Here is a 24364-nt window from a genome sequence, read left to right on the forward strand (position 1 = left end):
GTATCCTAAATGGATACAAATAGATACATTGTTGCAACCGCTGTAAATGTCAAGGAACTGTCAAAGAAATAGCGGAGCTCTCTGCAGAGACACTTTTTGCCGGCTGTAGACGGGATGAAAATCGGCCGATTTTTTTTTTACCATTGCTGGTAACGTCGGCCGCTTGAACAACCAATTTTTCATTTTTTAAAAGAAAAATCGGCCGTTTTTCTCCCCGTCTATGGCCTGCATAAGCATTAGTGTGCCTGGGGGAGGGGGGGACCTTTGGCCTTTCCAAACACAGTAGATGCTCCAAGAATGTTTCCTTGAACTCTTGAAATGGTTAAAAAGGAAAGACCCTCTAGATAGCCTGCACTGAGAATTGACTGTCATGATGACGTGTCAATGATTATTTGCTCTCATTTTTCAGGAGTGGTACTGCTTGCGGTTGAAGCTGGTAGAAATCCACCTTCACGTCCTCCACTCACCTTCACTTGTGGCCAGTGGATATTTTGTGGCCCCAGGCAAGAACTGGCATCGAGGACCTGCATAATGACCCTGGCATGCCAGAGGTGGTTTGGAAGCAGCACAGCAATTTGACCATCCTTTTCCTCTATGTTGGTTTTAGGGTGCAGAATTGCTTCTCGTTGGTGAACGGACTGTCGCCGGATATCAGAGTCCCCATATTTTCAAGATATGTTTTAGCCATGTTGGCTTATTTTTATGTTATTTTCCAAGTGTGTCGCACCTAACCGCACAGTAGTGTGGTGCCATGCGTATTTGTGGCTGTGAATGGGGCTGTTTTTAATAGATGTGTGTAGGTGCAACAACGTTTTCATCATGGTACCTGCGCACATCTACATAGGGCATTGCATTTCTTTGCTGTGCTGGAAAATGTGTGTTCTTGCATGCGTTTCTGCACCACCAATGGTGTGAACAAGTCCTAAGGGCTGGTTCACACTATAGAAACAGTCTAGATGTGTTCCTGATGGGGTTTTTTCATGCCCTTTTGGCATGCATGTTTAGTGTGTTCCAGTACATTTTGGATGCGTTTTGGACATGTTTACATTGCATTTTTGTATCCCTTCCACTTATTTTTTTCTATTTTCTTTGTATTCAATGTAGTTAGGGACATGTGCGTTTTAGTACATTCAAGGACGTTTCAATGTGTTCCAGTACAGTTCTGTGCAGAAACAATGCAGCGCTGATGTGAACTATGACATTGACAACCATATAACCTTCTTTCTGTGCGTTTGTGATGCTGAAAAAGCAACTGAAACACATGTAGTGTGAACTGGCCCTAAAGGTTATTAGAGGTCAGGGAACAGGACTGACCAGGAATTGTGAATTCAATCAGACTAGTGGTGAGATACAATCAGCAATTGTATAATAATGTGAGATCTGAGCTGTAGCTGATAGAAAATGAGACACATTCACTTGATCAGTAAATAGATAGTTAAAGAGTGGGGCGGTGATCCATAGATTTGCATATGGGACAGGTGATGATGGGGTGGGGGAGGGGGTCAAGTTGTATAAGGAGACAGATTTAAAAGAGAAAAAAGTTACAATGAAATATACACGGCATGAAACTTGCACATGACCTAATTGGCAGAAGAACAGTACGCAAGTAACATTCATCCACTTTCTAGTCATTAGGCAAAATCATAATTGATTGATCAATATTCCTGCCACAACCCAGAAAATTGATCTCCATTTTTTTGGGATGTTGCCAAGACTGGGATTAGAACCCATGACCCAAGTGCTGTAAGTTCTGAGCTCTAACCACTAAACCACTGTGGGAAACACAGTTTGAGTTATAATGTAGAATAGTTACATTGTTTAAAAATGATAGAGCGAGCGCTGGTCAAATGATATAGACTAGTAAAATGGTATTACACAAGATAAATATAACCACGAACAGTAGTGCATGAACTCGTGAAAGGTCATCCACCCCTGTGACAGTGTACTACACTATTGAGCACCTTTCTGGCTCCTGTGGCTGAGCTAATTCCTCCCCAGGACCATTTGGGCACCCACCCTGATGGATGGATGGATGGAGCTGGATGACTAACCCATAGCTGCCAGCATACCGCTGCACCCCCAGATGTGCGATGTGTATAACCCATGCACATTAATACTTTTGTTCTGGTGAGTGTAGACCAGTCCCAAGGGTGGTTTACCTTTCACGAGTTCATGCACTACTGTCCGTCACGGAGAGAACACACGTGCCATTCATAGGCACTCTCTGAGTTGGTACTCTCACACCAAGGACATTCCATTATTCAGGAATAATTATATGGACTTATTTTAGCACGATTTACCAGTTTACATCATTATTGCAATTCTTTACACTTTTTGGTTTTTACATGCGTTCATTATTGATCACATGCATTTATAGCGCTGCACTTGTCTTTACCATAGAATAGTTACGTGATTAAAGAGAATGAAGATATATAACTATATTGGGAAATTAGAAGTATATCAATTATTTGAGATATAAGTGTGAAAATGTTTAACATTTGAAAATAGAATGTATGACATTCATTAGTAAATGCAATACTTTCCTGATCATTTTGGAGAAACAGCAAAAAAAAAAAATAGCAAAAGAGAATTTTCAGAATGTAATAGTACAGCTGTATTAGAATTTTCTATCAGAAAAACGCCAATGTTAATAAAGCCCGCGCTTGTGCGCCATCTAGCGAATATATCCGGTATTGCACCTAAAAATGTGCCAGACAGGATACCTCATTCACTAATGGCAAAGTAGTCAGTAGATGCTCGTTAATGAGCTTGCTAGACGCTGGTCAGACCACTGATTGATTGACCGGAGTCTGCCTGAATGGTCAGTCTCTGCTATTACACTCACATCTTAGTGAATCAGGGCCTATTTGTCCTGTTTTCATTGTGAACATAAAAAAAATCCCACACTTTGGGTTGTCCCCAGAAAAGTAATAGAAGAGAAATCTTCCAATGGGGACGCTGGTTCTGGTGGTCACCAAGGAACTTCCTTAATTTGGAAGAATTTTCTCTCACTTCCTGTTTGGCTGACACAAGAAGTGAAGGGAAATCTGCACAATGGTGCACAGATGTAAAAAAAAAACTGACAGTGTATTTTTTGTTGCATTCAGTAAAAAACAAAGAAAAATGAACAAATAGGAACACATTTTATTAAAAATAAAGAGTACAGTGTTAAAGTTTATACCTTTGACTGTATTTTGCAAGATGACTTTTCTGCATAGGGGATGTTACCCATTTCTAATCTGTGTACTCTGGAAATATTGAACTGCTCTGTGAGTGTGGAATTGTCTCTATAAATAAAGAATTTGAAAAAAAATAGAGAGTACATACACATTAATTTTTGTTGCATTTAATAAAAAAAAAAAAATGAATAAATAGGAACAATTTTTAATGGTATTTTCATTTTTTTTTTTTTGCATTTAATAAAAATATTTGCACAGTGGCTAAATGGTTAGCACTTCTGCCTAGCAGCACTAGGATCATTGGTTCAAATCCCAACCACAGCATCACCTGCCTGGAGTTTGCATGTTCTCCCTGTGCCTGCATGGGTTTCCTCTGGGACTCCGGTTTCCTCCTACACTCCAAAGACATGCTGGCAAGTTAATTGAATCCTGTCTAAAATTGGCCCTAATATAGTGTATGAATGTAAGTTAAGGACTTGAGATTGTATGTCCCTTGAGGGGTGGGGACTGATGTGAATGTACAATATATATGTAAAGAGCTGCGTAAATTGATGACGCTATATAAGTAATGGAAATAAATAATAAAAAAAGAAAAATGAATAAACTGGAACAAATTTTATAAGAAATAAAAAGAGTACATGCAAAGGTAACGTATACACACACATTCCTGAATATCCATGCATAGACTGGGGACAAGTCCATTTACATATTAAAAGGGAATTCCTGAAGAGTGATAGACTATGGGGACTATTCTGGTGCTAATTCTATTTAAAAGGCAAACTGTATCTGTGTGACTGTAATGAGAGAAATGGTAATGGGTCCAATGGAGAATAGTATACTGTGCTGTCCTGGGTGACCAGGGTGGGAAACAATTGTCCATTTCAGCAATTAACATTTTCATGATTAGATGTTTGGTCAAAAAATCAGAAATCCCTCCAGCAGGTATTAATCTGTATATGAAGGGAAGATTAACAGCTAAAGACTTTATACCCACATGGAAGGAAGATATATTTTAAATATATTCTAAAAATATTCTTCCCAATATTTTGACATATATTTGAAATACCACAATTTTGGCCGTATATATATGCTGCATGTTAAAATGAGTTTTTTATATATTCCAAAATATATTAAAAATATCTTTAAAAATATATATTTTTAAAATGTATTCTTCAGATTTTTTTTAACATATAAAAAAGTAACTTTAACATATATTTTTACATATATTTGTAAATGCATTCCAAAAATGTAGATTAAATGTATTTACAAAGGCATACAGTATATATGTAAATGTATTTTTAAAAATATGTTTCCTATATTTTGTAATACAAATGCATTTCAACATACAATATATATATATTTATTGAAATATCTTTAGAAATATATTGCATATGACCAAAATTGTAGTATTTCAATACATTTTGGAAGAATATTTTTAAAATATATTTAACCACTGGACATCCTGAGGATTTACCCCCCTTCCTGTTTTTGCTGTTCGGCGCTGCACTATTTCAACTGACAATTGCGCGGTCATGCAATGCTGTACCCAAATGAAATCTACGTCCTTTTTTTCATACAAATAGAGCTTTCTTTCATTGGTATTTGATCACCTGTGCGGTTTTTATTTTTCACACCATAAACAAGAAAAGGCCAAACTTTTTGAAGAAAAAGGATATTTTTTACTTTTGGCTATAAAAAATATATAGTAAACTCAAAGTTCGTTATACATTTAGGCCAAAATGTATTCTGCTCCATGTTTTGGTAAAAAAATCCCAATCAGTGTATATTGATAGTTATAGCGTCTACAAACTATGGGATAGATAATGGAATTTACACAGCTTTACTTTCTGACTGCCCATCACATTTCTTGAGGTGCTAAAATACCAGGATAGTACAAACACCCCCAAATACCAGGACAGTACAAACACCCCCAAATACCAGGACAGTACAAACACCCCCAAATACCAGGACAGTACAAACACCCCCAAATACCAGGACAGTACAAACACCCCCAAATACCAGGACAGTATAAACACCCCCAAATACCAGGACAGTACAAACACCCCCAAATACCAGGATAGTACAAACACCCCCAAATACCAGGATAGTACAAACACCCCCAAATACCAGGACAGTACAAACACCCCCAAATACCAGGACAGTACAAACACCCCCAAATACCAGGACAGGTCAAACACCCCCAAATACCAGGACAGGTCAAACACCCCCAAATACCAGGATAGTACAAACACCCCCAAATACCAGGACAGTACAAACACCCCCAAATACCAGGATAGTACAAACACCCCCAAATACCAGGATAGTACAAACACCCCCAAATGACCCCTTTTCGGAAAGTAGACACCCTAAGCTATCTGCTGAGAGATATATTGAGTTCATGGAAGGTTTTTTTTGTTCCACTACTTTTTGGAAAATGACAAAAATATATATTTTTTTTACACAAAGTTGTCATTTAAGTGATTTATTTCTGGCATGAGCCATGGGCATATGTGGAATTATATATATAGACTTTTTGGGAGCCTAGCCACATACAGGAGCCTGAAATCCAATGACCACTTTGAAAGCCTGAAGGTGCGTAACTTCCTCATTATACTTCCTCACTACCTATCACAGTTTTGGAGGCCCTGAAATGCCAGGATAGCACCAAACCCCCCAACCCCAAATTAACCCTTTTTGGAAAGTAGACACCCCAAGGAATTTAAAAAGAGGCATGGTGAGTATTTTTCAGATCTCATGTTTTTCACAAGGTATTGAAATATTCAAAAAGAAAAGAAATAATATGTTTTTGTTTTTTTTCTTCATTTTATAAAACTTTGTGGCAACAAATGAGATCTGCAAAATACTCACCATGCTTCTTATTAAATTCCTTGGGGTGTCTACTTTCCAAAAAGGGGTAATTTGGGGGGGTTAGGTGATATCCTGGCATTTCAGGGCCTCCGAAACTGTGATAGGTAGTCTGGAAGTGTAATGAGGAAATAAAGCCCTTTAAAAGCCTGAAGGTGCTTATTGGATTTTGGGGTCCTGTACTTGGCTAGACTGCCAAAATGTCTCTCACATGTGGTACCCCCATACTCGGGAGAAGTAGCAGAATGTATTTTGGGGTGTAATTCCACGTATACCCATGGCTTGTGTGAGCAATAAATCATTTAAATGACAATTTTAATTTTTTGTCATTTTCCAAAAACTTAAATTCTATGACTTCATGATCTTCAGTTGAGTGATATGCAGGACCCAACTTCGGTAACTGGATCTTGGTGTGTGGGTATATACCTGGGATAATATTTCAGTTTAGATATATGCCACACTTATTTTTGTAATTTTTTTTGTAATTAAATGAAGCAAGTCTTTCTTTTGAGCCGAGTGCAAAGTTCCAGGAGAGACGACATAGGAAGCCTCTAGGTACTAGAACTATTGTGTGATCATTAGAGAACACATCCAGATGGAGATTAGTGAGAAGTTTGACTCACTATAATTGAGTTTCCTGGAGACCTACAATTGACTTTAATCCAGATATCTCCTGGCTTTCCATAGACAATGGTGCCTGTTTAGATAACACACATCTGCAAGGACTTGTGAGAACCGGAGTCACTAAGGTTTAGTCCACCATTGTCATTGTACGGTATCTTGTGTTTGATCATCTGCGAGGTCCTGTGAGAACCAGAGTCACTAAGGTTCAGTCCCACCATTGTCATTGTACGGTATTTTGTGTTTGATCATCTGCAAGGACTTGTGAGAACCAGAGTCACTAAGGTTCAGTCCCTGTTAGATTTCCAGAGTTATGAAAAAACTCTATTAATATTTCTAGGTTCTTGTAGATGGTTGTGGGAAGAAATCCTTATGGAAGCCAGTTCAGTATGAGCAGTGTGACTTTATTTGATCACACACCAAAAATACAAAGTCAATAAAAAACAGTAAATTCAGATATATGTAGCTTAAAATGAAATAAAAATAAAGAATAAATTGCCTTGGATATTAGGAAATAATGTAGTTCCTTTGCATAGCTTAGATAGAAGTTTTTGGCCTAGTTTAAGAAATGACCATGTGCTATTCTTTTGTTCTTTGTCCAAGCATGTGCTTTGAGTAAGAGTGTGTAAAAAGAATGTCTCTGTGTGTGAGTGAATGAAGTGAAGTGTAGTGTATCTGAGAAGCTTCTGCCTCGTTCTTTGAAAAGCTGCATACTTAAAATGCATGAGAAATTAGGTCCTCCCATTAAGCTTTGTTTCAAATTCACGGGCTTCTAAACTACTCCCAAAATCACTCCCAGTTTGAATAGAAACATGTGTTCCCATTCAAACCACCAAGTCATTATCATGATTGACATGCAGACTATGAAAAAGGTTTCTGAAGTTCTTATGTTACATACAACTGTCTAAATCCATGATTTATGACTACAATTTAAACTCTCAGACTCATTATAAGAATTCACAATATGGTATACATTACATGAGTATTTTAAAAAACAACATGACTTTAAACCTCTACTGATTACCTTTAGCTCAAACACAAATAATTCACATCTGACCACTGAAATGCAAAACCTCACATTCACATCCAATTAAGAGGGTATATTCTGCCAGCATATATTTCAAAAACTACTAAAGACCGAATTAAAGTTTGGATATTAAAAATTAATATTACATTCCCCTCTGAAATTCATATTAATTTATAACAAGCACACATCATTTATATCACAAACACTCAGGTTTTGATTTAGTAATCTCAAATGTATCATTATTTGTAACTGAGTCAGCATAACCAGAAAGTATTTTTCTCTGAAGTATATCTTGTAATAGATTATCTCCTTTCCTAATTTCACTTCTAATTTGCTTATAGAAACTGTTCATTTTACACATCAAACATAATTTAAATATAATACATAATATGATAATAATAAAAATAATTATTACAGGATGTAATAAAATATTTCCTGCTGCAGATGCAATTGAAGTTTTTCCCAACATTGATACAGTACGTTTAAATTTTGACCACCAAGAATGACCTGAAAATTGAGACCATTCATGTTCTATATCTTTTAAACTCCCTTGTTCATGTTTAAATAATATTTCTGCTTTTTGGAGTTCATCTGATAAAGCTATCAGTAAACCTTCATCTTTTTGAATAACATTTGCCCAATCTCTCCATGGGAATTCATCCACTTGAGATATATTGTACTGTATGGGAAGAGCACTTATATTTTTCATAAGCATGTTTGTTAAATTCATTCTCATCCCATTAACACTTATTGCTGAAATATCTCCTTCTATACAGAACAAACCTCGACTTAAGTTTTCTGTATGTGTACAAGAAGAGAAGAAGGATTGAACCCTTTCTGAGTCAGACATAACTTGAAAACAAACTTTCTTTTTATCTACAATTGAGATTAACTCAGAAGTGGTTTTAACCTTTTCTATCCTTGCTGAACATAGAGTATGGTTATGGTAACAAGAATGAAATATACCTTTGTCTTGATTAGGTAGACAAATCACTTTAGACTGAAATTGTAAACATGAAGACAGATCTAATTGTTCTAACTCAAAATTATTATCAGTAAATGCAAAATCTGTATATTGCAGATGATAATATAGTAACTGTGTGTTGCTAACTGGTAATCCCAAGACAGTGATTGGAACCAACATTTGTTCTTTTCCTGCTACAGGAATCATTGAAGAACTATAACATATGTTCTGATAACATCCAATCCACTTATTTACCCACAGATCAGTATGGTTTATGGCATATACATACTCTCTTGGTAAATTTTGTACAATACCTATAGGAGTTATTCCACTTTGAAAAGCTTGAGCTATTATTTTAAAATTTGTGGAATATTCCATCTGAATTTCTAAACATGCTCTGGCTATATGGGAATGCTGTTCACTTGACATTAAATTAAGAGTAATATTCTCTAAGTGTAATATAGATGGACCCATAATATTGGCTGTTTTAATCACCATATTTTCCAATATTTGATTCAAGTTTCTTTGTACTTTAATACTATTGCTTCCCACTAAACCGGCTGTCTCGAGATCAGACTTTAGTGTACTAATGTCCATGCTATTTGTAATACTACCAATAGTACCTATTCCTCCTAAAATACCTTCAACTATACCACGTTTATTCCTGTGAGGATTCCTAATATCAGTACCAAACCATCTTTCAATACCTAATTCCATGTTAACCAGATGTTCTTTACATTGTGGAAACCTTGTTGAGATTTTCCATTCTGAAATGTTAAAGTTCCACACTATAATAACAAACTTTCCTTCTCTCAACAGACGTCTGGTCTGGAAATGGTTAATTTGGAAGGGACTGGCTGGAATAAATTTCTTATCCGTACACTGTGTTCTTTTAGGGGATAGTACAATTACATTTGTATTTACACATTTCTTTGGATAATTTTCTATTGATATGCAGCATTCATATATACCTGTATCATTAATAGATATAGTATTTTGATGATACACAAAGTTATCATTATCCCAGTTCAAATTACCAAAAATACTTTTATGGATAACATCAGTTTTATCATGAAGAAAACTTCCCAAAAATTCACCATTCCTTTTCCAAGTTAATAATGAATTTTGAGGTAGGTGTATTTGTATATTACACATCAAATTCAGATTATCCTTTCCTTCTACAAGTCTTAATGATTGAGGAGATATTTTTATCTCTGGGACAATCAAATCTACCACAGTAACAATTACTTTGACTTTAGTTTGAACCAAAGCTCTTGTCATTTGGAAATCCCATATTTTCACTATGTCCTCTTTTTCATTACCATTTATATTCAAATGTTCAGGATCAAGAAAGTGTGAATAACTTTGTAATTGATACCAAATATCTGTTTTAGAACTTCCTATATTTCCAGTATTTAACATGTCTATGGAAATATCTCCTGACCAAATTGTAGGTTCATTTCCCTTTAAAACTATTAACCAGTATCCCATATCGGATAAATTACATTCAAAGTTACTAGTTTCGTTATTGATCCTATAAAATCCTTGCATTTTAACAAATTTTGATTTAGACTCTATTTTAGCTCTAACTTCAATATCATTATTATGAACGAAATACAATTCCGAACAACAAGTTCTCCCATAACCTATGCACATATATCCTAGCAAGTCTTCAGCTGTATTAATGTTACTGTCTTTAGGAAAAAATCTTTTGTTCCTAATAAGTGTAGTGTCTTTCTTATGTAGGGCTTCAGTCTTGTTAACTTCTGCATTGCTGGAAAAGTTTATGTTGTAGATTACTAATATTGTCATTGTCACTAAGAAAAAGATCAATCCTGTAATAAGTCTTTTCTTTCTACTGCTTTGATTTTCCTTATGTTCTTTTGTTGTAATGTTTATTTTTCTTTGGAATCTGCGATGCTTTGTTTCTTCCGGATTATTGAAATCCATGTCTGCAAAAGAAATGCAGTATCATTATCTCGGTATAAACAATTTGCATTGGTCACTGTGCACCCACATTGTTTGTTGTCTGCGCGCATTTTTTACTGAATTAAGAGGTCTTTGCACTTGTACCATTACTCCTTGAACATCCAAAATATCAAATGGACCTTCCCAATTGCTTTGCCATGGTCCAGTTTTTCTGAAAGTTTTTACCATTACTTGTCCTCCTTTTTCGAACTTAGAAGAATGTGGAGGAACCATTTTTTGCATGCGAGTAGCTGCATGTGGTAAAATAGTGTTCAGATTGTCTTGCAACATCTGTAACCACTTTGTTTTTTCTATTGCCTCTTTTTGCGGCGTTGACAAAAACGGTTCATGGGGAAAAACAATACGCATTTTCCTTCCTGTCATTAACTCAAAAGGAGAATACTGTGTTGCAGAAGATGTTGTACTTCTGACACTCATCAGAACCAATGGTACAGCATCAACCCAAGTATTTCCTCTGTCTAATAACATTTTTGCAATCCTTGATTTGACAGTCCTATCATTCTTTCCACAATACCTGCAGATTGTGGATGATAGGGCACATGAAATCTCTGTTGTATACCCAAGATTTTACACATTGCCTGCATTATTTTACCTGTGAAGTGGGTTCCTCTGTCACTACTGAGGTTTGTTGGCATACCCCAGACTGGAAAAACATGATTAATTAGCATTTTAGCAGTTGTTAATGCATCATCTTTGCGAACAGGCAAGATTTCAATCCATTTTGAAAAAACATCAACTACAACTAAAGCATACCTGTACCCATTTTTACCTGTAGGTAACGGTCCTATATAGTCTAGTTGTAATGTGGACCATGGTCCATCTGCTGGAGGAGTTCTTTGTAATGGAGGTTTTTGACCCTTTGGTCGAGGATTCACTTGAGCACAGATTAGACAAGATTGAACTACACTGTCTACTGTTTCTTCCATTTTGTCCCAGTAAAATTTTTCCTTGAGTATTTCAAGCAATCTTTGTTTACCTATGTGACCTAGGCTTTCGTGATTGTATTTTGTAAATTCTACCTGTAGATGCTGCGGTATAACAGGACGCAGAAACCCGTTTAAGTCATGATACAAAATTCCATATTCACATATAAAGGGAAATTTTGGATCAACCTGAGAAGCAGAAAGAGATGGATCCCTTTTCTGTTCTTCTGCAAAGGAGGGAATCTGTGTGTCTGTCTTCCTAACAACATTAACTGAGACTGGTTCAGACTGAATCACTGGTACTCCGTGTAAAGCTGCTTCCTTTGCTAAGAGATCAGCTGTTCTATTGCCTACACTCATCTCATCATTGTCCTTTCTATGAGATGGAATTTTTACAATTGCATAGGCAATAGGATTTTCCTCTGCTAGCTTAAAAATTGATTCAAGTGTCTCTTTGTGCACTAGAACTTTGTTAGATGCATCTACAAAACCTCTACGTTTCCAAATTGGTAAATAATCTGTCAGGGAACGTACAACATATGAACTGTCACTGTAGATCACTAATGGACTTCTGTTCTCTTCCTTGTCTAATGTCAACACAGTTTTTACTGCTTCAAGTTCTGCCCTTTGAGCTGAAAAATGTCCTGGCAATTTGTGCTGTATGGAATAATTACGCTCTGGATACCAAATTGAATATCCACTGTAATAATTACCTGACATACAGTATCTAGAACCATCAACAAATACAGGTTCATCAATTTTCTCTGCCTCTCTACGGAAAAGAGGAGAGGAAGTTTCTTGGACTTCACATAGACATTCATGTTCTAACCCGTTGTATTCCATCAACTGAGGTAGGACATACTTGGCATTATGTTCAACCTGTATTTGCTTAGGTGATAGAGCCAACAACCATTGAGAAAATCTTTGGTTGGAAACTCCCGGAACATTTTTCTCAAAAAGAAACTTCAAAGTGCTATGTGGAGTTTGTAGAATAATTTTGTTGAATCCTACAATATGCTCTGTTGCTTTTACTGCATAATGTACTCCCACAAGTTGTCTGACACAATCATCAAAACCTTTCTCTACTGGGGTAAGCAGACGTGAGAAGTATCCAAGACTTCTCCAGACTCCTCCCTGTTTCTGAATCAAGACAGCTGAGATTGCAGTTTCTGAAGCATGCACTTGCAAAGCAAATGGTGCTTGCTTATCAACAGTAGCCAAAGCTGGAGCTGTTTGCAAATCATTTTTCAACATCTCAAAAGCTTTTTGCTGTATTTCTGTCCAGGGACCAAATACATTTTCCTCATTGTACTTCAACAAATCATACAATGGTTTGGCTTTTTCTGCAAATGATTCGATAAAATCTCTAGAGAAATTTACCAAACCCAAAAACTGTCTCAGTGCTTTGAATGTTGTTGGTACAGGAAGTGACGCAATAGACTCAATTCTTTCCTGTAAAGGCTGTCTCTTTCCTGGACCAATCAAAACTCCAAGAAATTTTACTTCATTTTTCATGAGCTGAACTTTGCGTGTATTCAGCTTGAGACCTTCATCTTGCAGAAGTGTAAACAATTCTGCTAAGAGAGTCCTGTGTTCAGTTTCAGAATTCGTCATAAGCAAGATATTATCCACATATTGTATTAAACAATCAGGTCTAGAAAAGTTAGACAAAACTTTTGCTAATGCCTGATGTAATATATACTTAGCAGAATGATATCCTTTTGGAAGACGTTTGAGACAATACTGGACATTTCTGTGGACAAATGAAAACTTGTATTGGCAACTCTCAGCCAATTTAATACTAAAAAATCCATTTGCAATGTCAAGAACAGAGAACACTTTCGCATTGGCATTTATTTGTGACATGATGTCTGGAGTTTCTGCCACAATGGGTGTACAACTTGGAGTGTATTTGTTTAGCATTCTTAGATCTATCAATAATCTATATGCACTAGGGTCATCACGCTTTGCCACTACCCACAAAGGATTATTAGTAACTGAATTAGCTTTCCTGATGATACCCTGTTCCAAAAATTCTTGTATGATTACTGATACAGGTTCATCAGATTCTGGCGGCAACTTGTATTGTTTTAATGGGGGATGGTCTTTGCCTTGAATATTAACTTCAATATTTTTGAACAGTCCAGCTTCATTTTTACCTTGACTCCACAGTTTTTTGTGTAGTTGTACTAAATGTTTCAATTCTAGATTATCTCCAGTATCTGGCCATTTATAGTCAGCATCAATTGCTTCTGTCAAACAGATGCTACCGACTTCACAATAATCTGCTGGGTCAATAACCATAGGCTTACGATTAGCAGAGCCCTGCCAAACAATGCCATTGGCTAAATCAAGTATCCACCCTCTTTGAGACAAAACATCAGCACCAATGATGTTCTCTGATCCTTGACAATACCAAAAGTCTATTTCCGTTTGCGAACATCCTGGTATTTCAAAAGACACATTTTTACATTTTTTAGCTTGAACATCACCTTTTCCATTGAAACCTACAACTGTGCATACTGTTGCATTAGATGGAATTGGTATTTTCATGCCTAAAACACTTATTTGGGCTCCTGAATCCAATAAAATTGAAGATTTTTGTCCATTAATTTTAGCTTTTACATAAGGGCGCCCACACTTGTCCAAGAAAATTGGAGCTACATATTCCAGACAATGGAGTTCAACTTCCTTTTCTTTTGTTAGTCATGGTGAAGGTAATAGTGGCTGTCTTGAAGTATTGGATGAATGTGAGTTGTTCACATTTCCTCCATTACTAATTGACATTTCACTAATCTCTCTGATCAGAGGAGCGTAGGGTGAAGATGACTTAACTTCCTGTGAACGAATTGGAGCTGACGGTTCAGGAGAAATAAGTCCATTTTCTTTACCCAAATTTCTCATCTGAATGTCTTTCAAAAACTTCCTACACTGCCATTTCAAATGCCCTGGTTTTGCACAATAGTAACAAGTGAGTGGTCTTTGATTCCCTTGTCTTACTCTGTCATTCCTGCGGGGGGCAGCATTTCCTGTCTTGAATTTATCCTGACTGTCATTCTTAGGATAATTATTCTCAATTAAAGCAATTTTTGGTCTTACATTATTTTGCTTTAATTGTCTCCTAATTTTGTCAATAATATAGGCAGCGTCATCCAAATTATCCTTTTCATTAGCAATCAATAAAGATGCTGGATCAAGGTACTTAAATTTTTTTACAAAATCCTTGACCATAGCAGGGGTCTCATCTTGTAAATTAAAAATCATCCTGTATGCCTTAGAAAATTTGATCCTAAAGTCAAATGGATCATCATTAATAGTAGCTCTTAAGGAGTCTAAAATTTCCAAACTAGGTGTCTCCTCTCCTGTTGTGAACAGTAATAACTGTCGTAGTCTATCAGTAGCATTGCTATGAATTTCCATATCATCCTCATTCATGAAAGGAGTCTTGACTAACCTACGAGCCATAAAACTGGGGATCCACAACCCAAAAATGCGATTTCTTTGCTCATCAGTTAATTGAAACCTATCACAAAAATTCTCAAAAACATCGGAATTATGGAATGAATTTTCTCTCATGTTATATGCTGGTATATCCTTCAATATTTTCATTAACTGATCCTGAATCTGTAACTTCAACTTAGATGCTCTAGCAAGTAATTTCTCTCTCTGTACATTAGTCTCACTGCCTTCCTCATCACCCCTGGGTGAGTCTGGGATATATGAGGCCTGGGCCGTTTCTGATTGTTTTTTCTTAGATACCACAGCTATTTGCTTATGTTTTAATATTGCAACATTTTGAGATTACATTTCTTGCTCAAGATGTTCAATATAGGTACAAAAAGTTTCACAGTTTGCACAATTGGATTCAACAGTATCCTGCATGTCTGTACTCTGTAAGACATTTTTGCTATCTGTCTTAACAACACAAACCACATTTTTCTCTGGCAATTCAAACACCATAGAATTGAAAACTCTAACTAGCTTCATAATGTTACGCAATTTTCTTTTCATCTTATTAAACGTAAATCTAGAGCTATCAATATCAACATTAGCCTGCATACATTGATCATACATAGCTTTCCATAAACCAGTATCAGAAGCATGGCTAGCTAAACCTTGAAATTCCAATTTACTTTCATTAGCTAATGAATCAATAAATTCCATTTTTCTACTCACCGAATGTAGTAAATTTCCTCTTTTGTCCTGGCTCAGGGACTTTTCTGGTCACCACTTGAATCCTCAGATCTCCACAACCAACGTTTTCCGTTCCAGGTTCTGCAATCTTTCCGAAGCTTAATCAATAGAAATAGTTCATCTCAATCCCCTCTGAAGAAGCGAGGATAAATTGAAAAAAACGTGGAAAAATCAAATGGCTGGCACTCGCCAATAATGTTAGATTTCCAGAGTTATGAAAAAACTCTATTAATATTTCTAGGTTCTTGTAGATGGTTGTGGGAAGAAATCCTTATGGAAGCCAGGTCAGTATAAGCAGTGTGACTTTATTTGATCACACACCAAAAATACAAAGTCAATAAAAAACAGTAAATTCAGATATATGTAGCTTAAAATGAAATAAAAATAAAGAATAAATTGCCTTGGATATTAGGAAATAATGTAGTTCCTTTGCATAGCTTAGATAGAAGTTTTCTTGGCCTAGTTTAAGAAATGACCATGTGCTATTCTTTTGTTCTTTGTCCAAGCACGTGCTTTGAGTAAGAGTGTGTGAAAAGAATGTCTCTGTGTGTGAGTGAATGAAGTGAAGTGTAGTGTATCTGGGAAGCTTCTGAACCACGTTCTTTGAAAACTGCATACTTAAAATGCATGAGAAATTAGGTCCTCCCATTAAGCTTTGTTTCAAATTCGCGGGCTTCTAAACTACTCCCAAAATCACTCCCAGTTTGAATAGAAACATGTGTTCCCATTCAAACCACCAAGTCATTATCATGATTGACATACAGACTATGAAAAAGGTTTCTGAAGTTCTTATATTACATACAACTGTCAAAATCCATGATTTATGACTACAATTTAAACTCTCAGACTCATTATAAGAATTCACAATATGGTATACATTACATAGACTAGTTTAAAAGAAAACATGACTTTAAACCTCTACTGATTACCTAGGCTCAGACATAAATAATTCACATCTGACCACTGAAATGCAAAACCTCACATTCACATCCAATTAAGAGGGTATATTCTGCCAGCATATATTTCAAAAACTACTAAAGACCGAATTAAAGTTTGGATATTAAAAATTAATATTACATCATTAGATTTGCTGAGCCGGGGGAATGTTCTCCATCATTACAGAGCATTTCACACTCCATTTATATTCTTCTCCTGATATCAATGGCCAGCCCGGTCCCACACTTCATCCATGTCTTTGGGGGCCTCTGATCTCCTTATCCACTGTTTCTTCCATGATGAAGATCAGCCATGGAGTATATCTGAGGTGTATATCAGGGTGTGCTTCTTCCCCACATGAGAGCTGAGATGTCCAGCAACATTCATCTAGAAGACATTTCCCGCACTCAAGGTACTAATACACCTCTAGGGTTGTGTGGGACCCCTGATGTACAGGAAGACAGGACTTCAGTGAGGAACATTTCCCTCACTCAGGACAGGAAAGTTGCTTTTACCCCGTGTGACATTTCTGATGGATGGAAAGATTGGACTTCTGTGAAAAACATTTTCCGCACTCAGGACAAGGATATGGCTTTTCCCCTGTGTGAGATCTCTGATGTATGTAAAGGTTAGACATATGTGAAAAACATTTCCCGCTCTCAAGACAGGAATAGGGCTTCTCTCCCGTGTGAGATCTCTGATGTTTGTAAAGGTTGTACTTCACTGAAAAACATTTCCCGCACTCAGGACAGCAATATGGCTTCTTATCCGTGTGAGATCTCTGATGTATGCAAAGACTGGACTTCCATGAAAAACGTTTCCCACACTCATGACAAGAATATGGCTTCTCCCCCGTATGAGATCTCTGATGTGAAACAAGCTCTGATTTTTGAAAAAAACCTTTCCCACAATCAGAACAGGAAAATGGCTTCTCCCCTGTGTGCAGTCTTTGATGTGTGCTAAGGTGAACCTTCTGTGAAAATGTTTTCCCGCACTCAGGACAGGAATATGGTTTCTCAGCAGTGTGAAGCCTCTGATGTTTTTTAAGATTAGACTTTTTTGAAAAACATTTCCCGCACTCAATACAGGAATACGGCTTCTCCCCCGTGTGAGATCTCTGATGTGTGTAAAGATTGGACTTGACTGAAAAACATTTCTTGCACTCAGGACAGGAATACGGCTTCTCTCCCGTGTGAGATCTTTGATGCCTATTAAGATAGGATTTACAACGGAAACATTTCCCGCACTCAGTACAGGAGAAGCTCTTCCCTGTTGGAAGGCCGGCCCGGTCCCGCACAGTCTGAGGTTCCTCAGGATACGAGGAATCCGATGGTCCATCTACACTGGGTGGTGCCGGATGGACATTGGAGGGAGCCGGGTTTTCTCCTGGACTATACTGTGTGATGTCCTCATCTTCTACTTTCCAGTCTGGAGACAAAGTGAGACAATCCTCGGAGGTTTTCCTCATCTCCCGGCCATGGACTAAAATACAAAGACAAAGAGGATTACTAGACAGGAGCTGATTGGTTCCCCCAAACCAGGACTCCGCCCACATCAGGAAGCTTGGTCTCTGAGGAGCTTACAATTCCACCCTCAAGGGAACTAGGAAATGGCTCCTCTGATCTCCTACCAGGTCATTTCTTTATTCATGGACCTTAGTCAGAGAGTGAGGAAACAACCAGAACTGTCTTTTATAGGAGGGACAGTGATGAGGGGATTATAGGACGAGGGTCCCCACCCCCTCTATCACTCATCGCCATCTTCCCAACACAAGAAGTACTTCACTTCCTTATTTAGTCCATGATTTAGTCATGAAGAACAGCGGGGCTGAGCCCCACCAGAGGTCAGAGAGTGAGGATGAGGGGAGAACAACCAAGATGAAGACTGGACTGATCCTGAAGACCACCATCATTGGGGTATTGACTCCTCCCTCATTATCACTTTCTGTTTAAGGGTCCAAAGTTGGAGGATGTTATCACATTATTATCACCATGTAAAAGTCTGTGCTCCAATCACATCATCCGATATAAAATGTCCAGCTGGGAGGAAATGGGGGGAACAAAAGAGAATCCATATTATGTGTATATATAGCAGTGGGGGGAGGGGGGAGAGCAGAAGTCAGGACTATGGAATGTACAACATAGAGTATATAGTGCAGGGGTCAGGAATATGTAATGTACAACATAGAGTATATAGTGCAGGGGTCAGGAGTATGTAATGTACAACAGAGTATATAGTGCAGGGGTCAGGAGTATGTAATGTATAACATAGAGTATATAGTGCAGGGGTCAGGACTATGTGATGTACAACATAGAGTATATAGTGCAGGGGTCAGGGGTATGTAATGTACAACAGAGTATATAGTGCAGGGGTCAGGACTATGTGATGTACAACATAGAGTATATAGTACAGGGGTCAGGGGTATGTAATGTACAACATAGAGTATATAGTGCAGGGGTCAGGAGTATGTAATGTACAACATAGAGTATATAGTGCAGGGGTCAGGAGTATGTAATGTACAACATAGAGTATATAGTGCAGGGGTCAGGAGTATGTAATTTACAATATACAGTGTAAGGGTCAGGACTCATAATATTGGTATTCAGTTATCAGTGGAAGCTTAAATGTTTACAGTAGACAAGTTGCAGAGATCCCACACCGCTGCCTCCCATCTCCTGAGACTGCACTCAGTGACTTGGGTCTGAGACTATACAGACATATCCCTCCACCCGGCACAGCCAGCAGACCACAGAGCAAGGAACCCTGGGAGATATATTCTGTCAGAGATATAACTAGATCTGGGAATGGGGAAGGACACCCAAGACACACACCCCAGATGCCTAGGTCTAGTATCGCTTGTGCTGAAAAACATTTTTCTGCCATCTGATCCCCAGAACCTCCATAAATCCAGTCTAGATACATAAATTGTGTCTGCAGCACAGAGAAGGAAGATTATCCGAGAGAAATCCAGGAATACAGGACGGGGAACACAGCTCAGGAAAGTGACCAGGGAATTACAGGCTGATATCACCCAGTCCCCGCCCTACTCTGGTGTCAAGGTCCTACCTTTTCCCAGAGGTTATGTTACTCCATGTGCTGGCATCCATCTTGGATTTCTGCTGAGCATGGTGGGAATCTTTTATGCCTTCAGGTCTCTGAGGTCCATCCCCCAGAGGAGTGTGGCTGAGTACATATAAGTCTGTGATCCTCACATGCTCATTGCACTTGTGTCTTGTGTCTTTGTCTTGCTACAGCTCTGTGTATACTCTCGTGACTCTTCTGGTATCTGACTCGGCTTGTGACTAAGACCATTCTCTGTGTTTTCCTTCGATCTGACCTTCCGTTGCTGAACCCGGCCCGTGACCTGTGATTCTCTGTCTACTGTTCTGTACCATTTTGTCCCGTTGTTGTCGACCCGGCCTGCTTGACTACGCTATTGTCATTCTTACCAGCTACACGCCATTGGCGGTGGCCATTACTGCAGCCGGGGTGTCTCGGGGGCCACGACCTGGTTCCTGGCTGCGTCAAGTCCATCCCCACCATCAGGGGACCTGGTGAAGGGCAGCCTGGGACTTAGACTCCGCGCCCTGAGGGACTTCGGTCTGTTGGTGGTGGTTGTCGTCAGCCAGTGCATTACCCTGCCACTAGGCCTACCTGTCCATTCCACAGCCCTGCCCTGACATTACACAAGTGCCATGAATCCTGACGGTGCAGGTACGCCTTCGCTTCCAATGTTGGTTGCCAGACTGGATCAACAGGATCTCCTGTTGGATCAGTTCGCTCAGGTGTTGCAAACTCTGCTTGTGCGCACCGCGTACCTTACTCCTGGTGCTATTAGGCCAGTTGTCACTCCGGTGGTCGCTCCCGCTGCTGTTCCGCTTGTTACGCCTACCGCCATGGCTGCTGCGGCGCCCAGAGGTATGACTGGTTCAGCCCCACAGCGCTTTGGGGGTGAGCCGAGTCAGTGTTGTGGGTTCCTCAACCAGGTGGGGATTTACTTCGAATTAATACCCCACGCTTTTCCGACTGAGAGGTCAAAGGTGGGTTTCCTAATATCGCTACTCTCAGACAAGGCCTTGGCCTGGGCAAATCCCTTATGGGAGAGGAATGACCCGGTGATTCACGAGTTTTCCGGTTTTGTCGATGCCTTCCGCAGGGTATTCGACGTACCGGCTCGCTCCACCTCGGCTGCCAAGCTGCTCATGTCTATGCATCAGGGTTCACGGACCGTTGCCGAGGCGGGTTGGAACAATGAGGCTCTGGTGGCTGCGTTTTCTCAGGGTCTTTCTGATGCATTGAAGGACGAGATCGCAGCCAAGGAATTGCCTGTGGAGCTGGAAGCACTAATTTCCTTCCTGATCCTGATTGATACCAGGCTCAGGGAGAGGCCTTCACTCAAGGAACACCTGCGGAGGCCTTCCAATCGACTGGCACCTGTGTTTTCTGTCCCACCTGTTCCTCCCTCTCCTCCCACGCCTCCTGGGGATAGATTGTCTGGTGGTGAGCCCATGCAGCTGGGGTTTGCTCGCCTTTCCGAGGGAGAGCGGGCCGCTCGGCGTCGGGAGGGTCGCTGCCTGTACTGTGGCCTTGGTGGGCACTTTTGGCAGTCCTGTCCGGTCCGTCCGGGAAACGCTCGCACCTGAGATCCTGTCGGGGACAGATCTTGGGTGGAGTCTCCTCGTCCCCGGCATTCCGCAGAGATAAACCACTAATCACCGTTGTCCTCTCTTGGGCGGAAGGCTTGGTGACGGCCCAGACGTTAGTAGATTCTGGGGCCGGCGGGTTGTTTATGGACAGCTCGTTTGCTGCCCAGCACTTCATTCCCCTGCAGGCTCGAGTTACCCCATTGGTTCTCGAGGCGATAGATGGCAGGCCCCTGCAACCACCGCAGGTTACCCACGAGACTATGCCAGTTGAAGTAGCGATTGGGGCTGTTCACAGGGAGTTGGCCTGTTTCCAGGTGATTTCTTCTCCACACTATTCGGTGGTTTTGGGGTATCCCTGGCTCCAGACGCATAATCCTACCTTTAATTGGCGAACGGCCGAGATTCTCTCGTGGTCTCCACAGTGTGGGGCTGGGTGCATCCATGGGCCAGTTAAGGTGTTGTGTGCCTCCTCGGACTCTGCGTTGCACACCGATTATGGGGAGTACCTGGACGTGTTTGATAAGGTACGTGCTGGTGCCTTACCTGCTCATCGTCCTTACGACTGCGCCATATCCTTGCAACCCGGTGCCACTCCTCCGTGTGGCAGGGTGTATCCTCTCTCAGTTGCGGAGAATAAGGCCATGGAGGAGTACAGTGCGGATGCGCTTTCCCGGGGGCACATTCGTAAGTCTACTTCCCCAGCAGAAGAAAGGTGGTGAATTGAGGCCTTGCATCGATTATAGGGGTCTCAATCGAATCACTACTAAGAATGCCTACCCGATTCCCTTGATTACTGAGTTGTTCGACTGTCTTAAGGGGACAACAGTCTTTACCAAACTTGACCTTAGGGCGGCGTACAACCTCGTACAGATCAAACAGGGGGATGAGTGGAAGACCGTGTTTAACACCAGAACCGGTCACTACGAATACCTGGTGATGCCCTTCGGGTTGTGTAACGCGCCCGCAGTTTTTCAGGAATTCATAAATGATGTCCTTCGTGACTTGTTGCAGCAGTGCGTGGTAGTTTACTTGGATGACATCCTGGTTTACTCTGCCTCCATGGAGTCCCATATCCAGGATGTCAAGCAGGTGCTGCAACGAATACGTGAGAACAAACTTTTTTGTAAACTTGAGAAGTGCGAATTCCATCGATCCCTTTTTGGGCTACATCATTTCTGCGGAGGGATTCTCCATGGTCCCTCAGAAGGTTGCGGCGGTTCTGCAGTGACCTCGTCCCAATGGTCTTCGGCCCATTCAGCGCTTTTTGGTTTTCGCCAACTACTATCGGAAGTTCATCAGGAACTTCTCCACACTGGCAAAGCCTCTCTCTGACCTAACCAAGAAGGGCAGTAATCCTCACGAGTGGCCATCCGAGGCCATCGTAGCTTTCGAGGCTCTGAAATCAACCTTCGCTTCGGCTCCGATACTGTCTCATCCCAATCCTGGATTGCCCTTCGTCCTTGAGGTTGATGTATCCGAGACGGGAGTAGGCGCTCTCCTGTCTCAGCGTCGGTCTCCCGATGGACCCCTACTTCCCTGTGGGTTCTACTCCAGGAAGCTTTCCTCTGCAGAGTGCAACTACCAGATTGGAGATCGGGAGTTGTTGGCAATCATTCTGGCTCTCAAGGAATGGAGGCACCTGCTCGAGGGCTCCGCGGTTCCGGTCCTCATTCTTACCGATCATAAGAACCTGACTTATCTTTCGGAGGCCAAAAGATTGACACCCCGTCAGGCCAGATGGGCCTTGTTCTTGTCACGGTTCAACTATGTGGTCTCCTATTTGCCTGGTTCCAAGAATGTCAGGGCTGATGCATTATCGCGGCAATACTCTGAGTTGTCCAGGGAGGACTCTGAGCCAACCTCGGTCATACCTCCGGATCAGATCCTGGCTGCCATTCGCACCAGTCTGACTTCTCCCCTTGGGGAGCAGATTTTGGCGTCTCAAACTGACGCTCCTCCCGAGAGACCGGAGGGTAGATGTTTTGTACCCGAGGGGTTGCGCACCCGTCTGCTGCGTACCTACCATAACTCCAAAACTACCGGGCATCCGGGGAGGAACCAGTTGTCTTGGGTCGTCTCTCGGTTGTTCTGGTGGCCAACTCTGCGTGCCGACATCGCCTCTTATGTAGCAGCATGTTCGATCTGTGCCCAGAATAAATCTCCACGGCATCTTCCAATGGGTCTTCTGCAACCCATTCCCAATGGGGAGCGTCCTTGGTCACACCTGGGCATGGACTTTATTGTAGACCTCCCTGTGTCTCGTGGGTCATTCTCATGGTCATCGATCGTTTTTCCAAAATGTGCCATTGTATTCCACTCAGGAGATTACCAACAGCGCAAGAACTGGCCACGGTCTTTTCCAGGGAGATTTTTCACCTGTATGGGTTGCCCAAGGTGATTGTCTCGGACCGCGGGAGTCAGTTCGTGTCCAGATTCTGGCGCAGCTTCTGCTCCCAGTTGGGTATTAGTCTCTCCTTTTCTTCAGCCTACCACCCGCAGTCCAATGGGGCTGCGGAGAGTTCCAATCAGGCCTTAGAACAATTCCTTTGATGTTATATCTTGGACCATCAGGACGATTGGGCCGATCTCCTGCCTTGGGCAGAGTTTGCCAGGAACTCAGCAGTCAACTCCTCCTCCGGGATGTCTCCCTTCATGGCCAACTATGGGTACCAACCCGCGGTATTACCTGAGAGGTTCTCACCACAGGACATTCCGGCTGTGGAGAACCATCTTCATGAGGGCAGATCCAGAGGGCCTTGAGGGACTCGGCTCAGCGTCAGAAGTTCCAGGCTGATCGCAGACGGTTGCCCGCTCCTTCATACTAGGTCGGCGATCGGGTGTGGTTGTCTACTCGTAACCTCAATCTTCAGGTGCCCACACCCAAACTAGCTCCCCGTTTTGTCGGTCCTTTTCGCATTCTCCGAAAGGTGAATCCGGTGGCCTATGCCCTTGCCCTTCCGCCTGGGATGCGGATCTGCAATATCTTTCATGTATCACTGTTGAAACCTCTGATCTGCAAT

General features: G+C 40.7%; 2 protein-coding genes across 2 annotated transcripts in view; both read right to left on the bottom strand.

Annotated features, from left to right (window-relative positions):
- Positions 1–7048: 7048 nt before the first annotated feature.
- Positions 7049–15912, bottom strand: LOC149461921 (uncharacterized). The gene is made up of 2 exons (XM_089677657.1): positions 15745–15912; positions 7049–10608 (listed from the first exon to the last, which is right to left on the bottom strand). Exon 2 carries the CDS (start codon positions 10604–10606, stop codon positions 7889–7891), a length of 2718 nt encoding a protein of 905 aa, XP_089533783.1. The 5' UTR covers positions 10607–10608; positions 15745–15912; the 3' UTR covers positions 7049–7888.
- A 135-nt stretch (positions 15913–16047) lies between these two features.
- The window catches only part of LOC149461922 (uncharacterized), a 117456-nt gene continuing 109139 nt past the window's right edge, over positions 16048–24364 (bottom strand). The window contains exon 6 of the mRNA XM_089677752.1: positions 16048–18106. Within this exon, the coding sequence (XP_089533878.1) occupies positions 17210–18106 (897 nt within the window). The 3' untranslated portion in view covers positions 16048–17209. The remainder of the gene's footprint in view (positions 18107–24364) is intronic.

This window comes from Staurois parvus, unplaced genomic scaffold (assembly GCF_062004578.1).
Source record: "Staurois parvus isolate SC_StPar_1 unplaced genomic scaffold, SC_StPar_1.0 ptg000191l, whole genome shotgun sequence".
Taxonomy (NCBI): domain Eukaryota; kingdom Metazoa; phylum Chordata; class Amphibia; order Anura; family Ranidae; genus Staurois; species Staurois parvus.